The sequence below is a fragment of the Pholcus phalangioides genome, unplaced genomic scaffold (assembly GCF_987345545.1).
Source record: "Pholcus phalangioides strain wild (caught in Gottingen) unplaced genomic scaffold, Ppha-v1.0 ptg000022l_1, whole genome shotgun sequence".
Lineage (NCBI taxonomy): Eukaryota > Metazoa > Arthropoda > Arachnida > Araneae > Pholcidae > Pholcus > Pholcus phalangioides.
Window position 1 is genome coordinate 17376741 of NW_028301615.1, and position 17403 is coordinate 17394143.

General features: G+C 35.6%; 1 protein-coding gene across 1 annotated transcript; it reads left to right on the forward strand.

The window, feature by feature from the left end:
- Positions 1 to 887: 887 nt before the first annotated feature.
- RpS3 (ribosomal protein S3) lies at positions 888 to 10665 on the forward strand. The gene is made up of 5 exons (XM_089249437.1): positions 888 to 1010; positions 4486 to 4710; positions 4943 to 5037; positions 7365 to 7552; positions 10431 to 10665. The coding sequence occupies exons 1-5, from the start codon at positions 981 to 983 to the stop codon at positions 10604 to 10606; spliced, it is 714 nt and encodes a 237-aa protein (XP_089105563.1). The 5' UTR covers positions 888 to 980; the 3' UTR covers positions 10607 to 10665.
- The last annotated feature ends 6738 nt before the right edge of the window (positions 10666 to 17403 follow it).

A 17403-nucleotide genomic window follows, 5' to 3' on the forward strand; every position in this document is an offset into this window, starting at 1 on the left:
AACCTTTCAAGCGGCTTTGACTGCATTGGAATTGAGTGGTGTGATCTCAATACTTCTTCAAACAAATCAAAATGCTGTCTGATTGCAACCATACATTTTGGCGCCCCCTTGTAATGTTGAAAGAGAGGTTAAAGGGTGAAATTTGCCCCCCCCCCCCACTCTAGGTCGGGACACTAGACCCATTTGCTCCCCGCTGGGTGCGATGACTGCGATCCTGCTTGCTTACAAATGCATTGAAATGCTAATTCTAGCATCTGTAATCGGATGAAGCGCCATCTGTTAGTTATTTTGTAGTTATATTTGAAGGCACAAGGATGACGTCACTCTCCGCTATCATACGAAGGTTTTAACAACTGGATGTTGCGAAGTGAACCCACGTCCTTTCACTTTACACAGTGAAAGGACGTGGGTTCGATTCCCCGCAGGGGCAGTTGAATTTTCTCTCTTTCCAAAATATATCTTCGCAACATCCAGTTGTTAAAACCTTCGTATATTTGAAGGCTTCAACAAAGTTCCATTTTCTCAATGAGAATGAATTTTTTTTTCTGGGAATTATTGATCTTTAAAATGTTAACTGACTTTTGAATCACCCTGTATGATGTATCCTGTTTTTTTTTTTTTGTGAACAAGACAATCATGCTACCTTTGGAATGGTTCACAACTTTTTCCCTAGATGGCACTTCTTGAATTTTTTTTTATTGTCACTCCCTCTTTAATTTTCTCTGTGAAAAAAAATTTAACAAAAATTTATTAGTAAAAAGGTCTTTTTTGAATTTTTCCAAAATAAATAAATGAAAAAAAATAACACAAAAAAAATACAGGATCGCAACTGACAAACGGGTCATATGGCAATTGAGTTTATATTGAAACTTCATTCTTCTGAGAATCTGGCAACGGTATTCCGTTTGTTGATGCTGATTGCTAGACGAAAAGCAGTCCCTTTGAACAACATATGTGTAGGTGAAATATTAACATAAGTAATGGCGACCCATATTTCGAAGAAAAGGAAGGTGAGTTTATTTAATTCATAAATTGATTTATTCACTAAATAATTGAATACGATGATAGGTATTTTCATGTCGAACATGGATGAACTTTGAAAATCCACATTTGATGGTGCCAGTCCCGGATGTTTTAAGATGGCCGAGGGTAGCCCATCGCTTGAGATGGGGGAAGGGATAAAAGTTCGCCTTACAACCAGCGCCAATGCCGTACATGCTTAACCCATGGCCCGCTTGATAAATGTGGCCCTCTGGAGTCTAGTGGCGCTATGTCCGCAGGACGGCAAATTTGAGGAATGAGTGTCCAAAAAAATGGGAGAAGGGCGACAAAATTTATAAGCCTCAAATCCACCTTTGCCGTGACAGCAAGGCACTAGGTCAGTGAGTGATCAAAAGAGTGACCTAGAGAGAGAGTGAATGTACGAGTGACTAAAAGAGTGACCTAGAGTGCTTGCAACCATGTGAATGACTTGGAGTAGCGGTTCTCAACTGTTTTGACTCGCGGAGCCATTTTTTGTACATAAATTTTATGGCAGAACCTTGTAGACCTCTATTATCTATCAAATCTACTGATTCATCTTGAGTCACCGCGGAGCACCAGTTGAGAACCGCTGACGTAGTGTGTGAAAGTGCGTGAATGACTAAGAGTGCCTAGAGTATGTTGTGCGAGTAATTTGTGTAGCCCACATGTGGAAAGACCATAAATGCACCTCTGGTCATCTCATGTGGCCAGTGATTTAACTCAAGCCACTCAAATACACGAAATACACCACCGTGGAATCATGCGGCACATTTCCAGATTACTTTGGTTGCTTGCGGCATATTTGTAGATAATTTAAGCCATAAACGGTACAAGTCCATTTTTTGAGCAACCTCAAGCTTATTTCCAAATCACAGGAGTGCAAGGCTGCAACTTGGGGTGAGGGGAATCTGGTGCTCCAGATGCTGGATCAGGAAAGACAGGGTTTACTCATCTGTTCAAAATAACGGAGGCTGCAGAAATCTATTCTGGCCTCCGGATTATGAAGTAAATTTTCGTTCTTAGTTTTGGTCCTACTCGTAACTTTCGGCATGCTTCCAGATCAGCACTTGAATGGCTCGCTGTATACTTACAGATCTTTAAAGAGGCTTGCATCACATTTACAGTCAAGTGGCCACAGAGCATTTTTATAGATCACTAGCAAAAATACTTGGCGTTGCCTGTGTTTTCTTCGGTTAAAAAGCAGTATAAACACTCTTGTCACCACTATGGCGCCAAGCAGTGCCGAGTCTAATGTAACCCCACAAAAGAGAAGGAAATAAAGTTTTTTTTCCAAACATGTGAAATAATCCAAAATATCCGTAATAAATTTAAATAAACCAAGGGAATTGAATGGGTGGTAAACACATACGACAGAATTTTAAAAATAAGTCATAACAATACGAAATTAAAATCAGAAAAATAAATTCAGAATTGTTTGGAGTTACTAGGTCTTGGCCCAACAGAAGCTATTTAACACCGTCAAGAAGAAAAAAAAATTGATGCTGAAATGCGACTGTGAGCAGAATCTCCTGCAACAACGTGCGATGGCAGTGAAATGACATGTATTTCAACAATGCATTAGTGCAGAAAACGTTTCGTCCAACCCTAACATAGTTGCATGTGAATATGCAAATAAGACGTAAGAGAGAATGTAGTAAAATTCCTACACCTATGATCGTAGATGTGCAAAAAAGGTTCAGACTACTTTATTAGTAACAAGTTTGGCGTTAAAGGGGCCCCTGGACTCAAATTCTACCGAAATATCCAGCGCCACAAAAAGTCTGTGTTCTTCAAAATTGGTGTTTTTTTTTTTCCTTCATCTTCCAATGCTTTTGGGGTAATTCGCGCAGAATGTTGTTCACATCGTTTCTAATCATGGGCGGAGATACGGTGGGGGGGGGCGCCAATGGTCCCCAGAGTCAAATGTGGATTCGACTGATCGAATGTATATATGTATAGATGAATTAACGTCATCGAGCCCCCTCCCCAGACTTCCAAGTCAATCTCCGCCTATGTTTCTGATTGAACCCAATGTTTATTTTTTTAGATCATTTTGAAGTTTTGGCCTCCAATTTCACTTGTTTTTTGCGTAGGGATTTTATTTCCGTGGAAAATCCCTTTTATATTTATTAGGGAGTGGTTTTAGCATAAAATACAGGTCCACACGAAAATCTCCCTAATTTTCCTTTTCAAACGTTGGCAGCTATGTAATGGATATTGAACATAAACTCTGGAAATTTTTCGATGAATTAAAAGGCTGCTGCAAAGTGTATTATAATTACTATCGAACTCCTGGAGATGTCACCTTCAGACAATAATCAGTAGCAAAAAAAAAAAAAAAAAAAAAGAAATTGTGGCCATCACCGGCCAGAAAGGAAAAAGCCAATTAATTAAATAAGGGATGAACACTAGCTGTTCTCTTCTCTTGCCTTTGTATGATTCAGTACTTGCACTGTGTTCTTAAAAAAGGGGGAAGGGGCATTGTGTGCTGTATAGTCTTGTTGTAAATGCATTGGCATCTTATATCCAGGGCTTCACAAATGGAATTAAAGTTTTGGGCCAGCCAAAATATCTTATCCAAAATGTCTTGGGGACCGAAAATATTTTTATGTAGAGAAACTGTCTGAAACAAGTCTTTTTTTCTACTTTTCTGGGACTTATTGACTCCTTTTTAGGTTTGCATACAAGCTGATTGACAAATTCTGAAAATATTGTGTGTGCATTCCTCGAAACCCCAATATGGTAAAGCTTATGGAAATTGGCACGGATACTAATTTAGTTGCTATGGCAGCCGGGAATCTGCCAAGCCCTGCTTCTATCTTTCAAGCAGGGTTTAAGTTACTGTCGCATTTTTCGCAAAATGCAAAAGAAAATCGTAGAATGCGAAAAAGTAGTAGCCACTTTCGCAAAAATGCGTACAGGTGGTAGGCAACGAGTAGACACCCAACCATCAATCATTACATTAGGGGGGTCATTCAAGTATTACGTCAGCATTGGGGGGAGGGGTTTCGGATTTGCTGACTTTTGATGACGGGGGGGTTTGAAGGATGTTTACGTCAGCGACCACTGTTTTTGAAGATATGAAATATTCTAAGCTGCTGACAAGGGGTAGAGGGGGGGTCCGTGTTTTGCTGACAAGGGGGGGGAGAGGGGTAAAAAATGGCTAAAATCTGCTGACGTAATACTTGAATGGCCCCTTAGCATCGTAGCATTTTGCTAAAGCTTTCTCCCCCCCCCCCATTTTTGCTTTTTTGCGAAAGGAATTTTTTATCCAGCTTAAACCCTGCTATCAAGATTATATTTTTTTGTTCTAATTCCAAATTTTCTCACTGAAGCTGAAAATGCAGTTTGTTAACAGCATATCACTTTGTTTTCTTGCCTGTTGTTTGAAGCTTTGTATTTTACTAGTGGGTTTCAAAGCTTTTAATAATGTACTATTTGTTTTCATTTACTATATAATAGTTTGTTGCTGATGGAGTCTTCAAAGCAGAGTTGAACGAGTTTCTTCACCGGGAGTTGGCTGAAGATGGTTACAGTGGTGTTGATGTCCGTGTGACGCCGACCCGAACGGAAATCATTATCTTGGCAACAAAGACGCAAGAAGTGTTGGGCGAGAAAGGGCGAAGGATCAGGGAATTGACATCTGTTGTCCAGAAGCGATTCAACTTCCCCAAAGGATCAGTTGAAGTAATTTGTTTCAATCATTGTACCATTTCCCAGTTTTAATTCTGTACTATATTTGATGATCTAAATTGGGGGGTACGCAAGTAAAGAAAACCAAGACAGCTTAACAAATTGAAAAAAAAAAATGTAGTCCTCACAATTATTTTATGCTCCGGCTTGCTTGGTTGTAGTTCTTTCTATTTATCATCAGTGTTAGTTATTTTTTGTGTTCTCATAATGTTTTCTATCTTTTCAGTTGTATGCTGAGAAAGTCGCCTCAAGAGGTCTGTGTGCAATCGCTCAGTGCGAGTCCTTGAGGTTCAAGCTCATTGGTGGTTTGGCTGTCAGAAGGTAATTTTCCCTGGGTGGATTATGCTGATCCCTTGGGAATACGTGAGGATCACATTGTTATTTAAAAAAAATTATTTCAACACATAATCTCACATCCCATCATTTTATTAGTGTATCAATACCAGCTGCATAAAATTCTTTGGGTTCTCCATCATTTGCAAAGTGTTTGTCTCCCAGATGGTTTTTTAGTTGACTAAACAGGTGAAAATTGCTTGGGGGCGGGCTAAGTGGGATGTAAGGTAGGTGTTGAAGTTCCCAACGGAATTTTGGAATTACCTCCTGTGTGTGTGTTTGGCGAGCTGTGTGTTGATCAGCCCGAATCAATTTCTCCACTTGCTGCGCTGTTGATTCTGTCAAAATGGGACACCCGCTTTGATCATTGTAAAATTTTTGAGTAGCTTTGAGAAAATTTTTTGACCCAATTGTACACTGCTTTACACGAAGAGCCCTTCTCTCCATAAACAGGAAATATTTCTTTGTGAATTTTTGTTTTGCATCAAGTGCTTTTGCCCACAAAAATCAATGATAGCACGCTGCTCTTCTTATCGTGCAGTCATCAAGAACCATCGCCATTTTGAACGCATGCATGTGAATGCTACGAGTTCATATGAAATGAATGTCATAAAGCTGGGTGATGCTTTTATTCATTAACATTCTTTGAAAGTATTTATTACTATAAAATTTCTGACTTATTTAATTACTCATCTTCGTATGTTTCTTTTTTTTTTTTTTGTAGTTTTGGTCTGGGAAATGATTAAGTAGATTTTATTGCAAATATCTGTTTAGACCATGTGTCCTGTTACCGGCTTGATTTTTTTTTTTGTTTGTTTGGCGTAATTTGATTTGGGAGTAGTAATGACAGGTAATTTATCGTGTTAGTTGGCAATAATCAGCATTGGCTTGCGCAATTTTACATTTTTGCAAAGGGAAAAGATCTATACAATTTTACTGTTTTATGGAAATTCCTATATTATTTGTTCGAAAATCCTTTTTATATATGTTTTTGTACAGAATTTTCATGTGCTCAAAAACCTTCCCAATTCTCCCGTTTCCAGCTACTATGCTGATTAGTAAGTACGTGATTGTGGTAGGTATATGGTTAGAATCTGTATCATTCACAGCTAGGCAATCTATTGCCCAGTAAATTTCACCTGTCATTTTTTCACCACATTTTGATGCTAGTAAAATATTGATTCAGGCATGTGAATTTATGGTGATTTGTCCCACTTTTGTTTCATTGCATTCTTATTTTTCATTTGCGTAAATCTGACCATGACTAGGATTTGGATATAAAACTCTCAAAAGCCTTCAAAAACATCCTTGAAAAGGCTCGCTTTTCAAAATCACAAGGTTTCTGTGTGTTATTTTCTAAATAGTCAAACCTTTATCTCGAAACTGATAAGATTGAAAAAAATTTTGTTTTTTTTGTAGGAAAGGAAAACCTGAAAAAAATTGCTAAAAATTTTATTGATTATAAAATACAAAATACTGAACTGAATTTTACTACATGCTGATAAAATTTATTGGTTAAGTTAATTGATATTAAGTCGCACTAAATACATTAAAATTTTTTTTTTTAATAATGCCCTAGTGTTCTGAAATTCCATTTTCGACATTCTTCTGGATTTGTTGAAATTTGAGTGGTTCGTTAGATCTGATTCCTTCATCACTGAGATGATTGGTTCGAAACCCGTAGTTTTCTTGAAGCAACTTTAAATTATCTGTTGGCTAACTTTTCGCCATGCTGAACATGGCATCCACTCCTCCATCAATCACAGTATTTGCCTATAATCGACAAGATCCATCAACACAATGGGCTGTAAGTAATTCTTTCTTTATCAGTTTCTTTCACTTCTGGAGAATTGCAAGAAAAGGAAATTTTGTGCGAAAGAAAAAATTTTTGTGTTTTCTTTTTACTACCATTGTTCTTGGTTTTTGAGTAAAGTTTTTCAAAGATTACTTCGAGAGACAGGTGAAAATTCATTGATTTAGTATAGAAAATGCAATGTTTTTTTTTCATTTTTTGAGAAAGAGGCTTGACTATCTGTTTGCGGAGTGTATACCAAAGCAATAGTGTCTTGTGTCCTTTTGCTGTGGACTCACTCCAAAATTAATGACTTCTGCTGCCGTTACTTGCTTTCTTATGTGTGGAATGACAGTTGTGCAGTGAAATTGGACAGTTTCATTTTTTCTAATAGATTTTTATTTTGTGTCTACTGGAATCTGTAGCATCAGCCGAATAAGTGTGTAAAAAGAACATGAATTATATTATAAAAAGCAGAACTTATCAATGAGTATATCTTATCGTTTTTTTTTAAAAATCTTAGAGCTTGTTATGGTGTGCTACGTTTCATCATGGAAAGTGGTGCCAGAGGTTGTGAAGTAGTCGTGTCTGGGAAACTCCGTGGCCAGAGAGCAAAGTCTATGAAATTTGTGGATGGATTGATGATCCACAGCGGTGATCCAACCAACGACTATGTTGATACAGCTGTACGTCATGTCTTACTTAGGCAAGGTAAGTGGAGAAAAAATAGATTGAATGGAACTTAATTGGAATTCTTTCATTCCGATATACAGTAGACTTTTGTTAATCTGCCACAAATCAGACCACTTTCTGCCGTTGAACCCCACTGTTGCCACAGTGGTGGTCGGCTGAAGTTGGTTTTCTTTGGTTCCCACCTTCAAGGCATGAATGCGAGCCGATCTTCCATTTAAAAAGTCTCGCCACAGAAAGCCACAAGCCTACAAACAGTATAAATGTAATTCAAATATAACACATTCACTTCACTTCTGAAATATAGATGGCAGCACCGAAAGGCCACACAACACTATATACGCACTGACACTTAAGTACACACAGTTACACTTCCGGCACAGCTCACTAGGTAGTAAATTGCCCATAGATAGCGATAGACCTGAGTTGTGCTCGGTTTGAAAGAAAAGAGTGCGTGCCATTTCATCAAATTTGAAATTACTGGAAGTTAATTGAAAAAGCACATTTAAATTATATAAACTTCTGTGCACAGACATAAAGGACATATTTTTCAATGCTCAAGAAAACCTGCTTAAAAGCACGACTAATGTGCGGCCAAATTATCGAGAGTCTGCTGCATATTGGCTGTAGGTTAACTTGTTTCTGTACATATGTTTATGTATGCAGTGTTCTTCCCAGAGCCAATTCCACAGAATACCAGAGGCACAAAGCTTGGCAATTTGAGCTTGCAGTCTGGCCAGCGTTTTGATACTGACCACCTGCACAAAACTTATATAATTTAACTTTATTTGTTTTGTGCACCAAGCTCTCCCACCTAGCAGCAAAGTCTGTGGAGAACACTGAATATGCAAGCTGGTGGAGTGTATACCAAAGCAATCTGGTCAGTGTGGCTTTTTGCTGTGGACTCACTCCAATAACAAATTTGACTTTGTCTGCTGATGGCTGTCCATGTTTAGATTCTTGAAATGGTCGCTGCAGCTATGTCAAACATTTTGATGCTTTTTAAAAACCAGTTCTTTATATTCTAGATATTATAAAATACACATTTCGCTTCATTATTTTGTTACAATTGTTATCAGATTTGCAGAAACCATTGATATGTGAGCTGCGATATGTGATACCTTGGAATTGAACACTCGTTTGTTGTCAAAATTGGATTGTGTTGCTACAGTCTCTGTATTTCAGTTTCTGTTTATTCAGCAATTTTGTGAATGTATGCTTTGTCACAGTTATAAATTGTCACAAAGAAGTGTAACAATAAATGCAACATTTCATTTATGTTGTGAATGTGTGTGAAACAGTAGGCCTCTCATACGCAACCGTATTTAGAGAAACAAATGGTAGAGATTGCTTTCATTTAAAAAATTGAGAGCTGGATGTGTGTGTGGTAGCATGATTTTTTTGGGGAGAAATTAAGAATATAAGAGCATCTAAAAGGAGCATTAAAATTAGTGCCTAGGGTGACAACAGCCTGAAGTCTGTCTGTTAAGAGGGGCCCGGGCACAAATCGTATGGGCTATAATAAATTTTGAAGTGGTATCAAAATCTTTCTTGTAAAAAAATAAAGTAAATTTATTGATGCTCAATAAAAGATCACTTGCAGTCACAAGGAAAATTGAAAATCTTTTTTGCAACTTGTAGAATTTGGTATGAAAATGGGACTTGATAAATAATCATTTAAAAAAATCAGAAACCTGTAATTATGTTGAATATACCAATTAATGAAATAACTAGTTTGGAGATTAGAAGTTTCTGACAGTCATTTTACTGTTTCCACCTTCGTTAAGCTACCATTTTTACGTCTTTCATTTTATGCTTAACGGTTTCGATGCAAATTTAAAATAACTGAAAAAAAATATTCTATTTTATTGACGAACATGTGATTTAATTCGAAAGATGGTAGGAAAACGCGATTGCATAGCAAACACTATGCACTGTGTGCACCTCTCCTCCAAAGTTTTTAGTAAACAATGAAGGTGAGCAAATTACCACGTTTTGGCAAAAAATGTTGATTTGGTTAAAAGAAATTGTAAATAGATCTCATTTGGCAAACACTTATCACACTGTATTGGGGGGAACAATCATGAAAGAAATCTGAACTTGGCTTCTAACGGGATTGAATATTTCAGTTTTTTCAAGTATCTTGTTGCTGGCGGAGAAATTTACTTTCGTTGGGTGTTTGGCCAGCAACTGACTTAGAAAAATGACATGTCACAAAAGTTCAAAACATAACTCATTAAATATTGGATCCTAAAATGGAAAACACTTTTCTATGCAAGTTTTTCACAAGGAATCACTTGTGTAGTTATTGGATGGGTGATTGTTACCACCCTGTATAGATATAAGATAAATATAAGATGCAGAAATATATCGTATGTGTAACTGACGTCGATTTAACACCATTATTTTGTTAAATTATAGTGTTATATCCAATTACAGTTTGACGTGTGATCTGTAGAAATGTTTGATAAAATCATTAATGAAATCATCAATGTGTAACATGTAGAACATGATTTGTTCGCTGAAAATTTTTTGGTGCTGAGCAGGTTTGGCATCATATGTTTGGGGGGCACTATAACCAAGTTCAACAGTATTTGTTTTTCACTCATTCAAATTAGACAAGTGGGGTGGGGGATTAAACTATAACACCATTTCTTTTCTTCCATTTTCAAACTTTGGCAAAGAATTCGGCACCTGGCAATTTTCTGCAGCCAGAGAACAAGTTTTGAATTTCAGTTGGACACAGCTGGACTGAGCTCTGTCTTCTGTTTTTGATGTGTTAATAACATTCCGTGCTAGTGGACAAAAATCTCCATTTCAGGTTTTTATTTGTTATTGCTTATGTTTTGAATTGTATGACTTTTCTTTTTGAAACTGTTTTCGCCCTGTCTTATTCTAGGTGTCCTTGGCATCAAGGTGAAAATTATGTTGCCACACGACCCCATTGGAAAGAATGGGCCAAAGCGTCCCCTGCCCGATTATGTAAGAATAACTGAGCCTAAGGAAGAGGAGCTGCCACAGAATCCTTACAGTGAATCTAAAGGTGGTGATGCCAAGACACCTTTGACAGCTTGAAATTATTAGAGGACATTTTTCTCTTTTGTAAAAGTTAAAATAAATGACAAAAAAAATTATTTTGCTTATTTGGAGTTCTGGTGCGAGTAAGATGCTTTATATACCAGGGATGAGAGGAAATTTTTTTTCATTGTTCCTTCATGTGGGGGGATAAAGCTTGTTCCTCCCCTTCTCCAAGGTGATTATTAGGGACTCGTATTTGGTCTTTGTATATTTTTCATTTTTTAAAATATTTCGCTATTTCACACGATGGAGCATATTTTCAAAACTGACATTTTGCATATTTCATCATTTTTGATAAATTGTTTTTTCTTGCATTCCACTTCAGACTGGTTTTTTGCAGTTCCTGCCTCTGACGAGAGCTCTTAGGGCTATGATTTTTACGCACTAAAAATGAAACATGCCATTGCTGATTGGTAAAAATCCTTAAATTCAGATTTTTCAACCCATCAGCAAAGACATTGAATTTTTGGAACATAAAAAATACTAGCCCTTCAAAGGACACTGGTGTGTGGCTGTAAATAGATTAATCATCTGAATTGGGGTGTCTGTGATGGTAACTTGTAGGAAAAATTGGTTTAGGAAAAAGATATTTTCCCCGTTGTACACAGGTTTCCACTTGAGAGATAATATGTAAAATGTAACAATCTCGAAAAAATTAAAATAAATTGAAAGTAAATGATTTAAAAATAAAATAATTAGTAATTATTATTTATCACTTGATATGATATTGAAAATACACGCATACTATATTTCAACATTACATTATGTACAGTCCATTAAATACATTAACTATTCACAGCTGAATAGTGCAGAATAAAAAATTGAAAATGGTACTGTGAAAATAATTTTTTTTTTTTTCCAGTAGTAAATAAAAGGTGTTCTGTATGTAGCTCACGCCCTTTGCTGCCTGCCTTTCAGTAAACAGTTTTGTTTCAGAAATCATACAAAAAAATGACAATCATTATGCTATAAAGCACAATTTCTTCAGTCCAAGGTTTTCACAAAATCTGTATAAAATTCCACTCGACACTGTTTTTTCCTCTTAAAATGACATCTCATCTTCGTTCTTTTTTTGACTTTCTTTACAATTTTCAATGAGAGTCTATATTTGTTATGTCAGGTTAAATTTGTACATTGTCTTCTGTGTGTGTAATCCTTAGCACTGCAATCACAGAAAGCAGCTTGCATTTAATTTTGTAAGTCTTGCATACATCATTTGCAAATTCAACCTTTACACCGATTTCCCCCTGTAGAAAAGCCTGCTTTTCCGAAAGATTTTGTAAGCATTTCAGGAAGCAACTGCCTTACTATATATGGCTTATTAAAATCGCAGCATCCAGTACAGATATATGTATAAAGTTTTTGCTAATGTAGGGGCGGATGATGTAAAACTCATATTGGCAAGGAGAGATTGCATAAAATTTCGGTGGAGCTATTCAACATTTTGTGAGGTTGATTACCTTGGCCTATTGGTTTAGGAAACGTTCGTAGCATTTGTATGGAATTTCCCGTAAAGAGCATACAAGTTTCCTGTTTCTACATAGGTTTTTTTTATTGTGCACTTTATCATTGAAATCACGAGACCAAGATTTTTTTTCTGTCGAAGACTGGTTTTACTGTATTTTAGGACATTTCCATTTTATACATTTTATAAAAGCACTAAAATCATTGAACTATATTTTGATGCGGTTTAAGACAGGTTTCCGTCTCTTGCAGTGTCTTAGACTGATTTCGTTGTATAAAACGAAATGGAAGATTCCATGAAATTTTGTCATAACTGGTTGTAAACCAAGGTTGACATTAAGAAATTTTTCTATGAAAAGTATATCAAAATGTAAGGCAATCCAATACTGTGTGTGATTTGTTTTAGTATCAGGGTGACCACACTTGATCAAGAGAAATGAGAAATCGGGTTAATGCAATTTATTTCATTAATTTTGGTTATTTCTTGTGAAACGCTGCCAAATGTCAGCGAGAATGTCAAATATAGTAAAACCTTTCAAGGGACCGAGATTTTTTTTCCGTTGAACACAGGTTCATTAGACGTGTAAAATTATGTAATGATCTAGTATGCAGGGCTACGTTTCCTACTGTTTTACCAAATCCTATCAACAAAATTCGTGTAATTGGTTTTAATTGAGCAGGGAATCATCGATATATTGCAAAATAGTACAAATGTCGTAGATTACAATTAATGATTCTGCCAAAGCAGAAATTGTATCGTTTTCAAGATTATTTGAGTGGAGTGTATGCGGACCATTTGTTTATTAATTTTTCATTTGCTTAGTTTGAGGATTCAACAAATAGAGTAGTCATAAAACACTTCTGTCTGGATGGAAAAAATAATTTTGTATTTACTTTCCATGGTCTTGGACAGTAACATTCATCATTCAAAATTATGGTGCATATTTTGTGTATAGGTGAAACAACAGTGTGCATTACAAAGCAATTGAATACATAGGCCTATTCTAGGCTTGGTGATTTTGATGCTACCCATTCAATTGTCTTCTGTATTTTTAGGGCATGCAGAGGCATAAATAATGTATACAATACTTCAAAGAGCTAGAAATGAAAGAGTCTCATTTTTCAAAAAACGATTACACTTATATTGAACAGTAAAATGTAAACAAATCCCTTTAAAAAAAGGGAATGGCAGCGCAGCAAAACTATCCGGTTCACCTAGACTTATTTATATTGGAGCTTGTAAAAAATTTACACATTTTACACTACGCTTTTTCCGAAGGAGCGTCATTCTTAAAAATCTTGTATGCCTTCATAGTTTGCTGTGAGTTGTCGAAGAGAGTTGACAGATTGGACTGTGGAAGACTCGGGGGAAAAAATGTAATTTATATCGTGAGGGAGAAAAGAATTATCTGGTTGCTAGTATATTCCCTGTTTTGGCCTAGTCATTTTGCTTTGTCTTGAACCAATCTTATAGGATAACTGAAATAGTGCTAGGGGGATATTAATGAAAAAAAAATAGGAATTTTTTTTCGTTATGCTGTCTAAGGAAGGGGAAACTAATATTTGAGCGTTTTCACAGTCATCTGTATAAACTTCACATCTCACTGTTCATCTAAATTGACGCGCGCGCCATTTACATTCTTTTTACTTTTCTAAAATTTTCAATGAGGGTGTCAAAATATGTCAGGTTCAGTTGGTCTATGTAATCCTCAGCACCAGAGCCGTAACTAGGATTTTTGTGGGGTGGGAGGCAACATGACTGCTGCCCCCGACCGCTGTAAAACTCGATGATTTGCACCTCTTAATTTTGCTGCTCGTGCAATTATCCTCCCTCCCTCTAATTCCGGCCATACTCAGCCCTGTGATCATGGAAAGCATACAATTTTGTAAGTCGCACATTTAATAAGCCTGTTTTCCGAAAAAAAAAAATTCGTTACTGTTAAAGAAAGCAACAAATATATAGCTTTTTAAACCGTAGAATCACGTACGGAATTGAGTTTCGCTAATTCTAAGGGAGGGGAAGTTAGAACTCACATTGGCAAGCAAGAATTTGCATTAAAAATTTCGATAGAACACTTTGTAATACCATTTTGTATGATCCTTTTGTATATTGGTCGCGGAACACAGTCGTAGTGTTTATGTGAAATTTTTCGTTAAGAGGGTAGTTTCCTTTTCCGCGTTAGGCCGGCATTAAACTATAAAAGTTTGATAAATTCTTTTATAAAACTTGTAATACCGACTTTAGGCTGGAATTACACTATAAAAGTTTGAGAAAAGTTCATTTATAAAACTTGAAAAATTCAACCAATAAAAGTGTATCGGTTACATTTTTCAAGTTTGATAAATGAACGTTTGTAAAACTTTTATAGTGTTATAACGGCTTTAGACAGGTTCCGTTTAATCCTGGATTTTTTTAATGTATATAGTGGCATTAAAAAAAAATTACGGGAAGATTTTTTTTTCCCGTTAAAGACAGGTTTTACTGTAATATATATGAATAACCCCTGGCTAGTAACATAGCCAGTCTGCTAAAAAAATGTTTTTATGGGGAAAAAAGTGAACTTGACAAATATGTGAGATGAATGTTTATGCTTATAGTGAAGATTGCAGATTAAAATAAAGTTTGCTGAAAAAAAGGGGGGGGGGTTGTCTTTCGGGGCTGGGAAAGCGAAAATATGGAAATGTTTCATATAGTGATCATGTCAATCAGCAAGTCAAGTGCGCCAAAAAGCGCTTTAATGACAGATATAAATACAACAGGCAAAAACATTCCCTGGATGTGATCAGCTCTAATCTTGGGAAAACATCATTGACAGGGTTGGACAGTTTCTTCCGAAGCAGAAAAAACCTGCCAATAGAAATAGGTTTCCTTCAATAATTTATCGTATAAGTTGGAATTTATGCTTTCCATTTATGACAAATGTATATTTTCTATAACATTAAGTAAATTTAATTTCACTAACTTAATTATGCATGCAAATTAATAAGTGTATCAGTCTTTTGCAGAGTGCGGAAGAAACTGCTGCAGAATAATGCAACTCTGCTTCTTCCAAGCAGAAGAAACTAGTCTTCCTTTTGTATTTACATTTATAATGTAAAAATTATGTGTCTTTTGATCAAGTTCACATATTTAGCCGAATCTTTTCATTAGACCTGGAGAAATTTCATCGGAAGTTTTAGAACTCGTTTATCTAATTTCAGTCGAATTGACAAAATTATTTTCAAGTCACAAAAAAATTTAAAAAAACTAAATATTATTCATTTATTAAACGGCACTGATTTCTGAGTCCAGCAGAACTTGGAGTGCTTAAAAGCATTTCGACATATCCACAAAATTCATCAAGTATGCGCTGCCAGAGTTAGGAAAGTTTCTCCCAAGTTGGAAAAAACTGCCTGTATAGAAGAAATAGGTCTTCCAAACTGAAGGCAAAAGAAATGGAAGAAACTGGTTTATGAAAAATTACTTCATTTTATAGTCATTTTCATACAATCATAATTTACTGCAATTACTAGAGGATTTTATCAACTATAATGTTAATATAGTATCCATTTTGAAAGGCTATTAGTTGTATATTTGAATGAAAAATCCTTCATGTATAAACTTTAAATTATTTTTATTGATATAATGAGAGTTTTAAAATTAAAATTCTTTTTTCAGTTCAGTGCAACATGGTGTAATGAAAATTTTTTTGCTATGGTAGCATTAGTGTTCCAAAGTTAAGTGGATAAATCCAAAAATATATAATTCTTTTTAAACTGCTGAATTTGCGTGTCAACTTAGAACACAATCACATTTTTCTGTGAATTTTGGATATTGAACATATTATTTCTCTCCACATTACTAAATTAAAAGTACTTTGAAGAGTATTACTGAAATAAGTTTTTGCACATGCATTAAAAAAAAAAATCTCAAGTTACTAAATTTTGCCACAGTTCCTCGCCACTTGTTATTGTTTAAAATTTAATCTTTCACCCGAAAGGGTGAATTCAGGATGAATAAGACATGCAAACAAATGATAGAGAAGAGAATGGCCTCTTCATATCTTAATTTTATGACTTGGAAATAAGGAATCAAGTCTGCATTTTGTAAAAAGCCCCATCCGTTAGTGACAAAAATCAGCACTGTTTGCACAATCTTTCTGTCACTGATGCATTGAGTGCTATAGAAATAGGTTATAGTTGCTCCATTAAATCTTTGAACTCTCCTCATGCAACTTAAAATTTCTAATTATGTCAAGTATGCTTCTAACCACTCACATGCAGATAGTCACAACCACGATTAAAAACATTACAATTAAAAATTTTTCTAAGCATTTCAATTGGCTGTAATATCTGATGTCGCCCAGCAGCTTGGGTCTTATTGCATTATCGTTAGGGATACGTAAATTTCGTATTTACGAAATAACCGCGATAAATACGAAATTTGCCAATTTTGACGAATAATGCAAAAATTTTAATTTTTGCATTTACTTTTCTGCGAAATCTCGATAATTTAAATTTTATCGTTTATTCTTCCGTGTGTTTCCAAGCTACAATTAATACCTTAAAACAATACGAAACTAAAGAATCTAGTATCAGACTCTGCGCGTTACATGACTGTGTGTTTCGAGTTATTAAAAACACATCTTGGTGACTCCATTTTGAATTACCAATGCTGGGCGAATAAAGTAAATCTTGTGGATGACACATTCATTAAAGAATTCATAGAATTTAATTCTGTTGTGGCCAAGACGAAGATAACTTTTTTTGCACGCAAGAAAAATGAGCAGTACGTATTTAAGCTACCAAAAAGAAAAAAAGGTATCTGTGTATGACTGTATAAGTGTATATATATATATATATATTATCTGTAAGAGCTATTACTGGCAGCAAAATTCTTCCCGACGCCTGTAGTAACCAGGCAGAATTCGTGGTTCAAAAGTGTCATTCATCTGAGCGAATATCATACATTGCTGCTTTTCTCAATAAATGTGAAGACGATTACTCCAGCATAAGTTTCTTAAAAATAAGTTTTGACAATGAAATTCTAGCTCCTAAAAGACGGATTCAATTGACTTTCGTTTCCTAGTCCTGTAGGAAAATTATGCAAATCGACAATTTCAAAGGATCAAACTTTTCATTTCGCGCATGCTTTGTGGAGCATGCTTTGTTATTAGCAATCTTTTGGGCTCAAATTTCAAGGGCAATTTTACGAGAAAAAAAAAAATTGACGAATGAGTACAGTAGTCTCTCGGACCGGCAGAACGTCAGATAATACGGAGGTGTTAAGGAAAAGCCTATTAAACGTCAAACTGTTATAATTTTGCACATTACGGACCTAATAATCGTGT

What these genes read in the sequence shown, in the direction of transcription:
- RpS3 (XM_089249437.1), top strand. Translation starts at nt 981, where the DNA reads ATGGCGACCCATATTTCGAAGAAAAGGAAG. An exon ending in ATATTTCGAAGAAAAGGAAG is followed by an intron (nt 1,011 to 4,485) that starts GTGAGTTTATTT and finishes ACTATATAATAG; the next exon opens with TTTGTTGCTGATGGAGTCTT. An exon ending in GGTGGTTTGGCTGTCAGAAG is followed by an intron (nt 5,038 to 7,364) that starts GTAATTTTCCCT and finishes TAAAAATCTTAG; the next exon opens with AGCTTGTTATGGTGTGCTAC.